This window comes from Leuresthes tenuis, unplaced genomic scaffold (genome assembly GCF_036924035.1).
Source record: "Leuresthes tenuis unplaced genomic scaffold, fLeuTen1.0.hap1 SCAF_18, whole genome shotgun sequence".
Lineage (NCBI taxonomy): Eukaryota > Metazoa > Chordata > Actinopteri > Atheriniformes > Atherinopsidae > Leuresthes > Leuresthes tenuis.
Window position 1 is genome coordinate 15367509 of NW_027325372.1, and position 16128 is coordinate 15383636.

General features: G+C 37.8%; 3 protein-coding genes across 3 annotated transcripts; all 3 read left to right on the forward strand.

Annotated features, from left to right (window-relative positions):
- Positions 1-370: 370 nt before the first annotated feature.
- On the forward strand, positions 371-850 carry LOC140275643 (ladderlectin-like). The gene has a single exon (XM_072371146.1). The coding sequence runs from the start codon at positions 371-373 to the stop codon at positions 848-850; it is 480 nt and encodes a 159-aa protein (XP_072227247.1).
- A 5597-nt stretch (positions 851-6447) lies between these two features.
- On the forward strand, positions 6448-6927 carry LOC140274719 (ladderlectin-like). Its single transcript, XM_072370087.1, has one exon. It carries the CDS (start codon positions 6448-6450, stop codon positions 6925-6927), a length of 480 nt encoding a protein of 159 aa, XP_072226188.1.
- A 5696-nt stretch (positions 6928-12623) lies between these two features.
- Positions 12624-13103, forward strand: LOC140275277 (ladderlectin-like). The gene has a single exon (XM_072370705.1). It carries the CDS (start codon positions 12624-12626, stop codon positions 13101-13103), a length of 480 nt encoding a protein of 159 aa, XP_072226806.1.
- Positions 13104-16128: the final 3025 nt, after the last annotated feature.

Here is a 16128-nt window from a genome sequence, read left to right on the forward strand (position 1 = left end):
GAGAAGCTTCATCTAACCAAGTTATTTAGTCCAGTTATGCTTTCTTAAAGTTCTGGACCATTCAAGAACATACATTGCGTAGTATGAGCAGAGTGGACAAGTACAAGATAGGAACATAGATTGTTTTTAGAAACATACAGAGTATGAATACATAATGTCTAAGAACAAAGCCAATCTCAACAGAAAAATTATATTAAGTGCACAGATTAATGATAAGATACCAAAAGTGGAGACGCCCTCTCTGTGTGATATAAAAGAAAGCAGCCTGTCACCTGCCTCTGCAGGATATTTGATGACAAGCATCAGTACAGATCAACTTCAACAAGACATTAACACCTTGTCTTAATTACAGACATAAAACTCCATCAGGATGTTGTTCCTCTTCATGGCTGCTCTGGCTCTGGGTGCAGTGTCTCCTTCAGATGAGAAGGAAATGCTGCTTTGGCAAGGCTGTTGTCCCGAGTCATGGTACAGCTTCAATGGCCGCTGCTACAAGTACATCGCCACTAAGATGACCTGGATTGATGCAGAGCTGCACTGTGTATCACAGGGAGCCAACCTGGTATCTATCCACAGTCGGGAGGAAGAGAATTTTGTCAAACACCTGATCAGAAGCTTTGATCCTGCTGAGAGAGTCAAATGGATCGGACTCACTGATTGTCAGAAGAATGGCGCATGGTTGTGGTCTGATGGCTCTAAATTTGACTTTAAGTTTTGGAATAAAGGACAGCCAAACAACTCTGGAGGGTCACAAGACTGTGTCCAAACCAACTGGAGAAAAAACAAGAAATGGAATGACATAAAGTGTTCATATGAATACGCTTTTGTCTGTGCAACTCGCAGCATTTGAGTTCTTCTGATTCCACTCTGTGATTAGACATTTGTTGATTTGGAGAGTTTAATTAAACCTGTGAAACAAAGATGCAAACTGTTCAAGTTTATGTTCAAATTCTTTTAAATTAGAAAGTCTCCAGTTCATGGGAAAAATGTGAATAATCTCAAAATGTTATTTTTTCCTACTTGATTCACTGAGAACTGTAAACACATCTGATGTCACTAACCTGTAAAATGTGTTTAGAAGGGATGCTTTCTCATGTAACTGTGCAATAACATCATTTTATCGTTATCTGCTTACATGTTGCTACGATGATGAAAACAAAAAAAAACAAGTTATTAAACAGGAACTGTTCTTAAACTGAAAGACAAGTAAAGTAATGGAAGGAAGATGATGTCGAGAATAAAGTTATTTGAGAAGAAAATATTGAGGCCTCCCATTCTCCTCTTCTTTGTTCTGAATACGAGACAGCAGATACATCACATCGCTAATAATGTCATCAAGATCTGTGTCATTTTATAAATCAGTATTGATTTATGTCTGTTGCTGATCCAAAACTCTAAAGAATAAAAGGCTTTGGAAAGAGCACATTGGTGGAGTTTAATTGAGTCAATAAGCTTAAAATGTTTTTCTTTTCTTTTTTTGAATAAAAAAAAACTCAAAGTTTATGGCAAAAGACTTTTCAGATGATGATACTGCACCTCTTATTTAATTTACACCGATCAGCCATAATATTGACCCCCCACCTAGTATTGAGTAGGGTTCCCTTCTTCTGCTATAACAGTCCTGACCTGTCGAAACATGGACTTTACCAGATATTTGTAGGTATGCTGTGGCATCTGACGTCAAACTGTCAGAAGATGTTCCTTTTAGTCCTGTAAGTTTTGAGGTCGACACATGATGGATCAGACTTGTTTTTCAGCACATAACAAACTACTATCAGGGAGTATGGTTTATCTGGTCAGTAACAAAATCTAGATTGATGGTATGTACAAATGTAACATCCACATAAATGGCAATACCCAAGTTTTCCTTGCTGTAACCTGGACCTGGCTATCAAAGTCATGTGATAGAAGATCTAGTTCATCAGACCTGGGCGCCTTCTTTCATTGCTCCACTGATATAACGCTGATGCTCACTTGTCCAGTGTGGGAGCTTATGCTTGAGGACACAGGTCAGCATGGGCACCCAGTCTATCAACACCTGCATTAAGTCTTCACTTTTGGCAAAATATATCCTACCCACAGCCAGGTGTTAATGTGACAAGAGAATCAATGTTTTACTTCTCAGTTGTCATTATGTCATTGTAGCGTGGTACAAAGTGAAGTTGTCCTCCACTACACATTTAATTTGAAAGTCTTTTATTTTTGCAAAAAGCCAAAATTATATATTATTTATCGCGTTACGCCACACACATCTTCACACTCAGGTGTGTGTTCCCGTTCTCCCAGCGTATTCACACAACACAGAACAATTATGAACATCTGCACAAAACATCCAAACAATAATCATGACCGTTATATTGCTATTCCAGACCAGTTGTCTTATTTTGTCCATTCAATATCAATTTGTTTCTCCAATACACAATCAGCCATTCATATCTACCAAAATTACCACATTAACGCAATCAATTATGTATCTATCTTAACTTATTTATTTACCTATTAACAATACGCGAACAGTCCGGGCTCTTTACACCGGCTCATAGCTTTCTCCAGCCTTGTGCTTGCTTGCGGTTGCTAGGCAACGAGTACTATCAACTGATAGCCTATTTCCGGACCGTTAGGTTTTATAAACCAGTAAAGTTTATGAACAATATGATATAAAATCCAACAGAGACCATAAACTCACACTTAACACATTCACCCATCAAGCACACAATTACGCGTTACGCCACACACATCTTCACACTTCACACGTGTGTTCCCGTTCTCACAGCGTATTCTCGCGAGATTTCCCTTGTCCCTGTTCACAGTGTAGCGAACCCGCCCTCTGCTGGTGAGACTTAGACACTGCATCACCACATTTGTCAAACAATAAACGAACCTTTCCCGACCAGACCACACACAGACAATTTTCAACACACTCATGACCTTATCTTAATGCAAGTAATATTAAACATATAAATAATAACAATGTTGGTATATCACTGATGGCTCTATATACCACATTATGACGGAAGGTTTTATTTACTTCATACATGCATCACTTTTTTTTTATACAATCTCTTAATGATGAGCATATCAGGGGCTATCTGTGGTTCAGGCCACTTAAACAAATGGAGGGGATGAACTACTGATCTTACAACTGGAAGGCAATGCCTCTACGCCTGAGCTCTGGCAAAACACTTCTGACACTGCTTGTTTCTTTTTAGTTTCATCGTAGTCCTTTTTGAACCATGGTTGATGTTATTTTTTCACTTTTGTTTTTTTAAAGGATTGTTTTTGTTGTTGCCTTTATTGGCAAGTTGCTCAATAGGAAATAAATGCACAAAGAGAGAGAGAGAGAGAGAGGGAGGACATACAGCAAAGGACCCGAGTTGGGACTTGAACTGCAGACAGCTGCATCAAGAAGCCTCAGACTGATGAACATCATGCTTGCTTATCATGCTTATTCTCATGCACCACAGTAGTTAACTACGCTCACATATATGCATATGTCATGATTTATGTTTTGATTTATGTCTTGTCTCGTCATTTCGTGTTTTATTTTGAAATCACTAACATCCTCTCGTTTCAGGTTCATTGCCCTTCCTCCTGTGGTAAGTGTCTGATTGTCTTCCCTGATTCCAAAGTGTTTCCACCTTTTCTCCATGGCTCCTCATGTATTCAAATAGTCTGCGTCTCCCTTGTCTTGTGCCTGTATGTTGTCTCTTTCCATGAGCTTCATTACCAGCCCTGTCTTATGCCATAGTTTCCACGAGCCTGCAGTGAGCGGTCCTCCTGCAGAGCTATCTTGTGTTTACAAAATAAACCTCCTTGCTTTTGAGCTGACCCTGCATCTGAGTCCGAGGTCCCTGACAACATACATATGTACAAATGAGTATGTGAGGCAGCTGCCAAACACCATGTCCCAATTTTATGATTTTACAACCACACCTGTGCTATTAATTTGTAGAATCATATGTATAGATGTCTGTTTTGTTATTGTCATTATCATTAATGATAATAATATAATTTAGATAATTCTTGCTATTATTATTTCCACTGTTAATCCCTTGAACTGTGCCGTCTGCATAATTTATTTTTCCGCACACAAACATACCCATAGACACACACACACTCACATACACACTTGAAAGAAACACCTACACTCAGGGGTCACTTTAATCTCTTTGTTTAAAGTACTATTAGTATTTATTATTATCAACTTTATTTCTCTGTTCCTTTTAATTTTTTTCGTTTGTTTGTCATCATCTTTTCTGTTGTTGTTTTGTAAAATTCTTCCCTCCTGATTGTCACATGTGTGTTACTGACACTTTTCACAAATAAAGGAATATTCAAAAAAAATAAAAAAATAGGAGCCTCAGCCTCTGTATATGGGATGTCTGCTCAACCAGCCAAGCAAACCGGAGCCACTGGTTGAGGTTTTTTTAACCCGAGAGATGCTAGTTTTTATTGTCTATATGCTACTTTAGAAGTTTGGACACATGTAATTTGCAGGCCAGTTGTTGTTTGATTTTTTTTAATGATTAAGTTGATCAATCAATTTCTAATATAACAAATATGTATTTGCAATAAGAATACATAATAAAGCTCATCCCCATCGCAAAGTCCTCAGCAGTTTCAGGCCTGAATGACTATCGGCCGGTGGTTCTCTGATAATTATGAAGTACTTTGAGCTGCTGGGGATGGCACTCATCCAGGACAACAGTGACCTCAAGTGACCTTGTTTGAAACTGATTGCACCAAAAAAGCTCTTTTATGACACGATAAAGATGGGATTACGTGTGAAAACAGATGATAAATAGTCCATGCTTAATAGAGCCTAACATCCATTTCTCCAAATCTCTTTACAACATGCGGTCTGTTTTTGTCTTTGATTTCCTTATTTTTGTTAATTTCAGTGGTGCTGAAATTTCAGCCAAACCCTACCTTTTTACATTAGTGATGGAATTATTATGCCTTTTTGTTCCAACAGATAATACAAAGTTTTTGCTGCTGAAAAATTCATCTCAAAACTAATTTCTGTTGTTGTAATCCTACCGCTAAGAAGGGTAGGTCCTAAGCACCATGATGTGCAATGGTCCTATTTTACTTTACACTTAAAATACCTTCTGAGGGATTCAAATCAAAACATTTAGGATAAAACAATAATAATAATAGCATCTTGCTATATTAAAAGATTGCAATCCTTTCAGGGTCTGTTATTTTATTTAACCCAAGAGCGAGCCATCATTACTGTAACTCAAATAGGAAAACTGTCTATATGAATGTTTACTAAATCAACAAATGATGATAAAACAGCAGCGAAGAAGATAATAATCAGGACTCTTCGCTCCCAGCTTGACTCCCTGCTTGTCAGACTCTCCCACTGGATCCCAGACATGGTGATCTGGCCAGACAAGCCCCTCTCTTTCAGTCAAAGATCAACCTAATGATGGAATTATTTTCAGAAGGACCACCAACCAGAAGTAGTATTTCTGACAATGGATCTGTTGAACTTGAACTTTAGTTGGTAAAATCTGGGAAACTGTTTTATGAATGTGTGTGGATATGTTTGTGATAGTAATGCTGATAAAACTGAATTGCTCGACAGAAAAGACGTTGGAAACTTTGATTAGCTCAATGAAAATAAATATGCTAAAATCAAATTTGAATTAAAATGACTGAATATTAAGTTTTATCAGACATCAAGGTGATCGAACAGCGTTCTTTGGCCAATGTTCAGATATTGTGTTGTTGTGTAGAGCTGAAAGTTTTTGGCTAATGATCTCACTGCTACAAGTACTGAATAGCCTTCAGGTGCTCTCGGGCAATTTTAGGCCTGAGAATGTACATATTAAAGGTTGGCATACAGCAAAACTCATCGGAAGCCCCGATATATGGAAATAGTTCATATTCATCTTCTTCACGTTTATCTAACAGAGGTTGTACTTACATAATATAATTGGCCAGTTATTAGTAACATAAACAGGCCAACCACTGTCCATGTCATGTTCTTTAGGCTGTGATAAGCAACATGTGTGTGTGACTGTTTTTTTAGGCGTGTATCTAATGTGACAGACCTATCTGACAAGATAGAGAAGCTTCATCTAACCAAGTTATTTAGTCCAGTTATGCTTTCTTAAAGTTCTGGACCATTCAAGAACATACATTGCGTAGTATGAGCAGAGTGGACAAGTACAAGATAGGAACATAGATTGTTTTTAGAAACATACAGAGTATGAATACATAATGTCTAAGAACAAAGCCAATCTCAACAGAAAAATTATATTAAGTGCACAGATTAATGATAAGATACCAAAAGTGGAGACGCCCTCTCTGTGTGATATAAAAGAAAGCAGCCTGTCACCTGCCTCTGCAGGATATTTGATGATAAGCATCAATACAGATCAACTTCAACAAGACATTAACACCTTGTCTTAATTACAGACGTAAAACTCCATCAGGATGTTGTTCCTCTTCATGGCTGCTCTGGCTCTGGGTGCAGCGTCTCCTTCAGATGAGAAGGAAATGCTGCTTTGGCAAGGCTGTTGTCCCGAGTCATGGTACAGCTTCAATGGCCGCTGCTACAAGTACATCGCCACTAAGATGACCTGGATTGATGCTGAGCTGCACTGTGTATCACAGGGAGCCAACCTGGTATCTATCCACAGTCAGGAGGAAGAGAATTTTGTCAAACACCTGATCAGAAGCTTTGATCCTGCTGACGGAGTCAAATGGATCGGACTCACTGATTGTCAGAAGAATGGCGCATGGTTGTGGTCTGATGGCTCTAAATTCGACTTTAAGTTTTGGAATACAGGAGAGCCAAACAACTATCAAGGGTCAGAAGACTGTGTCCAAACCAACTGGGGAAAAAACAAGAAATGGAATGACATAAAGTGTTCATATGAATACGCTTTTGTCTGTGCAACTCGCAGCATTTGAGTTCTTCTGATTCCACTCTGTGATTTAACATGTGTTGATTTGGAGAGTTTAATTAAACCTGTGAAACAAAGATGCAAACTGTTCAAGTTCATGTTCAAATTATTTTAAATTAGAAAGTCTCCAGTTCATGGGAAAAATGTGAATAATCTCAAAATGTTATTTTTGCCTACTTGATTCACTGAGAACTGTAAACACATCTGATGTCACTAACCTGTAAAATGTGTTTAGAAGGGATGCTTTCTCATGTAACTGTGCAATAACATCATTTTATCGTTATCTGCTTACATGTTGCTACGATGATGAAAACAAACAAATAAAACTTAATTTGTACCCACTTGGGTTCATGAAGTTTATATATGATGTGACCATTGATACATGAACTAAAAGATTTACTCCATCACTTCCACTCGTTTAGGATCAGATTATAAAACAGGAACTGTTCTTAAACTGAAAGACAAGTGAAGTAATGGAAGGAAGATGAGATTGAGAATAAAATTATTTGAGAAGAAAATATTGAGGCCTCCCATTCTCCTCTTCTTTGTTCTGAATACGAGACAGCAGATACATCAAATCGCTAATAATTTCATCAAGATCTGTGTCATTTTATAAATCAGTATTGATTTATGTCATTTGCTGATCCAAAACTCTAAAGAATAAAAGGCTTTGGAAAGAGCACATTGGTGGAGTTTAATTGAGTCAATAAGCTTAAAATGTTTTTCTTTTCTTTTTTTGAATAAAAAAAACCTCAAAGTTTATGGCAAAAGACTTTTCAGATGATGATACTGCACCTCTTATTTCATTTACACCGATCAGCCATAATATTGACCCCCACCTAGTATTGAGTAGTGTTCCCTTCTTCTGCTATAACAGTCCTGACCTGTCGAAACATGGACTTTACCAGATATTTGTAGGTATGCTGTGGCATCTGACGTCAAACTGTCAGAAGATGTTCCTTTTAGTCCTGTAAGTTTTGAGGTCGACACATGATGGATCAGACTTGTTTTTCAGCACATAACAAACTACTATCAGGGAGTATGGTTTATCTGGTCAGCAACAAAATCTAGATTGATGGTATGTACAAATGTAACATCCACATAAATGGCAATACCCAAGTTTTCCTTGCTGTAACCTGGACCTGGCTATCAAAGTCATGTGATAGAAGATCTAGTTCATCAGACCTGGGCGCCTTCTTTCATTGCTCCACTGATATAACGCTGATGCTCACTTGTCAAGTGTGGGAGCTTATGCTTGAGGACACAGGTCAGCATGGGCACCCAGTCTATCAACACCTGCATGAAGTCTTCACTTTTGGCAAAATATATCCTACCCACAGCCAGGTGTTAATGTGACAAGAGAATCAATGTTTTACTTCTCAGTTGTCATTATGTCATTGTAGCGTGGTACAAAGTGAAGTTGTCCTCCACTACACATTTAATTTGAAAGTCTTTTATTTTTGCAAAAAGCCAAAAGTATATATTATTTATCGCGTTACGCCACACACATCTTCACACTCAGGTGTGTGTTCCCGTTCTCCCAGCGTATTCACACAACACAGAACAATTATGAACATCTGCACAAAACATCCAAACAATAATCATGACCGTTATATTGCTATTCCAGACCAGTTGTCTTATTTTGTCCATTCAATATCAATTTGTTTCTCCAATACACAATCAGCCATTCATATCTACCAAAATTACCACATTAACGCAATCAATTATGTATCTATCTTAACTTATTTATTTACCTATTAACAATACGCGAACAGTCCGGGCTCTTTACACCGGCTCATAGCTTTCTCCAGCCTTGTGCTTGCTTGCGGTTGCTAGGCAACGAGTACTATCAACTGATAGCCTATTTCCGGACCGTTAGGTTTTATAAACCAGTAAAGTTTATGAACAATATGATATAAAATCCAACAGAGACCATAAACTCACACTTAGCACATTCACCCATCAAGCACACAATTACGCGTTACGCCACACACATCTTCACACTTCACACGTGTGTTCCCGTTCTCACAGCGTATTCTCGCGAGATTTCCCTTGTCCCTGTTCACAGTGTAGCGAACCCGCCCTCTGCTGGTGAGACTTAGACACTGCATCACCACATTTGTCAAACAATAAACGAACCTTTCCCGACCAGACCACACACAGACAATTTTCAACACACTCATGACCTTATCTTAATGCAAGTAATATTAAACATATAAATAATAACAATGTTGGTATATCACTGATGGCTCTATATACCACATTATGACGGAAGGTTTTATTTACTTCATACATGCATCACTTTTTTTTTATACAATCTCTTAATGATGAGCATATCAGGGGCTATCTGTGGTTCAGGCCACTTAAACAAATGGAGGGGATGAACTACTGATCTTACAACTGGAAGGCAATGCCTCTACGCCTGAGCTCTGGCAAAAACACTTCTGACACTGCTTGTTTCTTTTTAGTTTCATCGTAGTCCTTTTTGAACCATGGTTGATGTTATTTTTTCACTTTTGTTTTTTTAAAGGATTGTTTTTGTTGTTGCCTTTATTGGCAAGTTGCTCAATAGGAAATAAATGCACAAAGAGAGAGAGAGAGAGAGAGGGAGGACATACAGCAAAGGACCCGAGTTGGGACTTGAACTGCAGACAGCTGCATCAAGAAGCCTCAGACTGATGAACATCATGCTTGCTTATCATGCTTATTCTCATGCACCACAGTAGTTAACTACGCTCACATATATGCATATGTCATGATTTATGTTTTGATTTATGTCTTGTCTCGTCATTTCGTGTTTTATTTTGAAATCACTAACATCCTCTCGTTTCAGGTTCATTGCCCTTCCTCCTGTGGTAAGTGTCTGATTGTCTTCCCTGATTCCAAAGTGTTTCCACCTTTTCTCCATGGCTCCTCATGTATTCAAATAGTCTGCGTCTCCCTTGTCTTGTGCCTGTATGTTGTCTCTTTCCATGAGCTTCATTACCAGCCCTGTCTTATGCCATAGTTTCCACGAGCCTGCAGTGAGCGGTCCTCCTGCAGAGCTATCTTGTGTTTACAAAATAAACCTCTTTGCTTTTGAGCTGACCCTGCATCTGAGTCCGAGGTCCCTGACAACATACATATGTACAAATGAGTATGTGAGGCAGCTGCCAAAGACCATGTCCCAATTTTATGATTTTACAACCACACCTGTGCTATTAATTTGTAGAATCATATGTATAGATGTCTGTTTTGTTATTGTCATTATCATTAATGATAATAATATAATTTAGATAATTCTTGCTATTATTATTTCCACTGTTAATCCCTTGAACTGTGCCGTCTGCATAATTTATTTTTCCGCACACAAACATACCCATAGACACACACACACTCACATACACACTTGAAAGAAACACCTACACTCAGGGGTCACTTTAATCTCTTTGTTTAAAGTACTATTAGTATTTATTATTATCAACTTTATTTCTCTGTTCCTTTTAATTTTTTTCGTTTGTTTGTCATCATCTTTTCTGTTGTTGTTTTGTAAAATTCTTCCCTCCTGATTGTCACATGTGTGTTACTGACACTTTTCACAAATAAAGGAATATTCAAAAAAAATAAAAAAAATAGGAGCCTCAGCCTCTGTATATGGGATGTCTGCTCAACCAGCCAAGCAAACCGGTGCCACTGGTTGAGGTTTTTTTAACCCGACAGATGCTAGTTTTTATTGTCTATGTGCTACTTTAGAAGTTTGGACACATGTAATTTGCAGGCCAGTTGTTGTTTGATTTTTTTTAATGATTAAGTTGATCAATCAATTTCTAATATAACAAATATGTATTTGCAATAAGAATACATAATAAAGCTCATCCCCATCCCAAAGTCCTCGGCAGTTTCAGGCCTGAATGACTATCGGCCGGTGGTTCTCTGATAGTTATGAAGTACTTTGAGCTGCTGGGGATGGCACTCATCCAGGACAACAGTGACCTCAAGTGACCTTCTTTGAAACTGATTGCACAAAAAAGCTCTTTTATGACACGATAAAGATGGGATTACGTGTGAAAACAGATGATAAATAGTCCATGCTTAATAGAGCCTAACATCCATTTCTCCAAATCTCTTTACAACATGCTGTCTGTTTTTGTCTTTGATTTCCTTATTTTTGTTAATTTCAGTGGTGCTGAAATTTCAGCCAAACCCTACCTTTTTACATTAGTGATGGAATTATTATGCCTTTTTGTTCCAACAGATAATACAAAGTTTTTGCTGCTGAAAAATTCATCTCAAAACTAATTTCTGTTGTTGTAATCCTACCGCTAAGAAGGGTAGGTCCTAAGCACCACGATGTGCAATGCTCCTATTTTACTTTACACTTAAAATACCTTCTGAGGGATTCAAATTGAAACATTTAGGATAAAACAATAATAATAGCATCTTGCTATATTAAAAGATTGCAATCCTTTCAGGGTCTGTTATTTTATTTAACCCAAGAGCGAGCCATCATTACTGTAACTCAAATAGGAAAACTGTCTATATGAATGTTTACTAAATCAACAAATGATGATAAAACAGCAGCGAAGAAGATAATAATCAGGACTCTTCGCTCCCAGCTTGACTCCCTGCTTGTCAGACTCTCCCACTGGATCCCAGACATGGTGATCTGGCCAGACAAGCCCCTCTCTTTCAGTCAAAGATCAACCTAATGATGGAATTATTTTCAGAAGGACCACCAACCAGAAGTAGTATTTCTGACAATGGATCTGTTGAACTTGAACTTTAGTTGGTAAAATCTGGGAAACTGTTTTAGGAATGTGTGTGGATATGTTTGTGACAGTAATGCTGATAAAACTGAATTGCTCGACAGAAAAGACGTTGGAAACTTTGATTAGCTCAATGAAAATAAATATGCTAAAATCAAATTTGAATTAAAATGACTGAATATTAAGTTTTATCAGACATCAAGGTGATCGAACAGCGTTCTTTGGCCAATGTTCAGATATTGTGTTGTTGTGTAGAGCTGAAAGTTTTTGGCTAATGATCTCACTGCTACAAGTACTGAATAGCCTTCAGGTGCTCTCGGGCAGTTTTAGGCCTGAGAATGTACATATTAAAGGTTGGCATACAGCAAAACTCATCGGAAGCCCCGATATATGGAAATAGTTCATATTCATCTTCTTCACGTTTATCTAACAGAGGTTGTACTTACATAATATAATTGGCCAGTTATTAGTAACATAAACAGGCCAACCACTGTCCATGTCATGTTCTTTAGGCTGTGATAAGCAACATGTGTGTGTGACTGTTTTTTTAGGCGTGTATCTAATGTGACAGACCTATCTGACAAGATAGAGAAGCTTCATCTAACCAAGTTATTTAGTCCAGTTATGCTTTCTTAAAGTTCTGGACCATTCAAGAACATACATTGCGTAGTATGAGCAGAGTGGACAAGTACAAGATAGGAACATAGATTGTTTTTAGAAACATACAGAGTATGAATACATAATGTCTAAGAACAAAGCCAATCTCAACAGAAAAATTATATTAAGTGCACAGATTAATGATAAGATACCAAAAGTGGAGACGCCCTCTCTGTGTGATATAAAAGAAAGCAGCCTGTCACCTGCCTCTGCAGAATATTTGATGATAAGCATCAGTACAGATCAACTTCAACAAGACATTGACACCTTGTTTTAATTACAGACATAAAACTCCATCAGGATGTTGTTCCTCTTCATGGCTGCTCTGGCTCTGGGTGCAGCGTCTCCTTCAGATGAGAAGGAAATGCTGCTTTGGCAAGGCTGTTGTCCCGAGTCATGGTACAGCTTCAATGGCCGCTGCTACAAGTACATCTCCACTAAGATGACCTGGATTGATGCTGAGCTGCACTGTGTATCACAGGGAGCCAACCTGGTATCTATCCACAGTCAGGAGGAAGAGAATTTTGTCAAACACCTGATCAGAAGCATTGATCCTGCTGACGGAGTCAAATGGATCGGACTCACTGATTGTCAGAAGAATGGCGCATGGTTGTGGTCTGATGGCTCTAAATTCGACTTTAAGTTTTGGAATACAGGAGAGCCAAACAACTATCAAGGGTCAGAAGACTGTGTCCAAACCAACTGGGGACAAAACAAGAAATGGAATGACATAAAGTGTTCATATGAATACGCTTTTGTCTGTGCAACTCGCAGCATTTGAGTTCTTCTGATTCCACTCTGTGATTTGACATGTGTTGATTTGGAGAGTTTAATTAAACCTGTGAAACAAAGATGCAAACTGTTCAAGTTCATGTTCAAATTCTTTTAAATTAGAAAGTCTCCAGTTCATGGGAAAAATGTGAATAATCTCAAAATGTTATTTTTGCCTACTTGATTCACTGAGAACTGTAAACACATCTGATGTCACTAACCTGTAAAATGTGTTTAGAAGGGATGCTTTCTCATGTAACTGTGCAATAACATCATTTTATCATTATCTGCTTACAAGTTGCTACGATGATGAAAACAAACAAATAAAACTTAATTTGTACCCACTTGGGTTCATGAAGTTTATATATGATGTGACCATTGATACATGAACTAAAAGATTTACTCCATCACTTCCACTCGTTTAGGATCAGATTATAAAACAGGAACTGTTCTTAAACTGAAAGACAAGTGAAGTAATGAAAGGAAGATGAGATTGAGAAGAAAATTATTTGAGAAGAAAATATTGAGGCCTCCCATTCTCCTCTTCTTTGTTCTGAATACGAGACAGCAGATACATCACATCGCTAATAATGTCATCAAGATCTGTGTCATTTTATAAATCAGTATTGATTTATGTCATTTGCTGATCCAAAACTCTAAAGAATAAAAGGCTTTGGAAAGAGCACATTGGTGGAGTTTAATTGAGTCAATAAGCTTAAAATGTTTTTCTTTTCTTTTTTTGAATAAAAAAACCTCAAAGTTTATGGCAAAAGACTTTTCAGATGATGATACTGCACCTCTTATTTCATTTACACCGATCAGCCATAATATTGACCCCCCACCTAATATTGAGTAGGGTTCCCTTCTTCTGCTATAACAGTCCTGACCTGTCGAAACATGGACTTTACCAGATATTTGTAGGTATGCTGTGGCATCTGAGGTCAAACTGTCAGAAGAAGTTCCTTTAAGTCCTGTAAGTTTTAAGGTCGACACATGATGGATCAGACTTGTTTTTCAGCACATAACAAACTACTATCAGGGAGTATGGTTTATCTTGTCAGCAACAAAATCTAGGTTAATGGTATGTACAAATGTAACATCCACATAAATGGCAATACCCAAGTTTTCCTTGCTGTAACCTGGACCTGGCTATCAAAGTCATGTGATAGAAGATCTAGTTCATCAGACCTGGGCGCCTTCTTTCATTGCTCCACTGATATAACGCTGATGCTCACTTGTCCAGTGTGGGAGCTTATGCTTGAGGACACAGGTCAGCATGGGCACCCAGTCTATCAACACCTGCATGAAGTCTTCACTTTTGGCAAAATATATCCTACCCACAGCCAGGTGTTAATGTGACATGATAATCAATGTCTTCTCAGTTGTCATTATGTTATGACGGAAGGTTTTATTTACTTCCTACATGCAGCACTTTTTTTTATACAATCTCTTAATGATGAGTATATCAGGGGCTATCTGTGGTTCAGGCCACTTAAACAAATGGAGGGGATGAACTACTGATCTTACAACTGGAAGGCAATGCCTCTACGCCTGACCTCTGGCAAAAACACTTCTGACACTGCTTGTTTCTTTTTAGTTTCATCATAGTCCTTTTTGAACCATGGTTGATGTTATTTTTTTCAATTTTAGTTTTTTAAAGGATTGTTTTTGTTGTTGCCTTTATTGGCAAGTTGCTCAATAGGAAATGAATGCAGAAAGAGAGAGAGAGAGAGAGAGGGAGGACATCTGGCCTTACTGTTAATTGCTGATATTTTCACATATGTCACATGGACTGAATGTCTGGTCTCAGATCTCCTTCAGGTGGAAATCATAAAGTCTCACTTTGTAAAACATCTTTTGTTCAGACAGTTGTTCAATGGAAGGAGCAAAGACTTTAAATGCTCTGCTCATTTATCTGAAAACTTCTGAACTTTAACTCTTTAAGAGAGCTGTTGAATCTTAATTCAACAACAAACTTGTACTACTGTCTAGTGTTAAACATTGTGTTCTTACCTGGATTTATTTTGAACATTTTATTGCCTTTTATCTCTTCGTTGCGATACCTGCATTGAAAAAGCTGTTTTCAGATTATCCATGTACTTTGGTATTTCTTCCAATCAAATACATTTTAAAATAAATGAATTAATTAATAATAGTTGCTGTAATAGATAAAATAACTTCTATTATCATTGTAAACTCATCTGCTAAATAACTATGTGTAACTCTGGTGCTCTTAAAGTACAGGCCAATGATCAACCAGCACTCAGAATTTGTAGATAAACGTATTGTTTTGCCGGCCCTCACTCTCAGGGCTGAATGAAAGAAGAAGGAAACAGGCTTTAGATGAGATAATCTTAGGGTGAGCGCATTTATGACAAAGCTAAGGATGCCAAAACAGTCGGTCAGTTCTTAATTCTTCACAATTCTAAATTGTTTGGTTATCTTTATTTAACCCAAGAGCGAGCCATCATTACTGTAACTCAAATAGGAAAACTGTCTATATGAATGTTTACTCCATCAACAAATGATGATAAAACAGCAGCGAAGAAGATAATAATCAGGACTCTTCGCTCCCAGCTTGACTCCCTGCTTGTCAGACTCTCCCACTGGATCCCAGACATGGTGATCTGGCCAGACAAGCCCCTCTCTTTCAGTCAAAGATCAACCTAATGATGGAATTATTTTCAGAAGGACCACCAACCAGAAGTAGTATTTCTGACAATGGATCTGTTGAACTTGAACTTTAGTTGGTAAAATCTGGGAAACTGTTTTAGGAATGTGTGTGGATATGTTTGTGACAGTAATGCTGATAAAACTGAATTGCTCGACAGAAAAGACGTTGGAAACTTTGATTAGCTCAATGAAAATAAATATGCTAAAATCAAATTTGAATTAAAATGACTGAATATTACGTTTTATCAGACATCAAGGTGATCGAACAGCGTTCTTTGGCCAATGTTCAGATATTGTGTTGTTGTGTAGAGCTGAAAGTTTTTGGCTAATGATCTCACTGCTACAAGTACTGAATAGCCTTC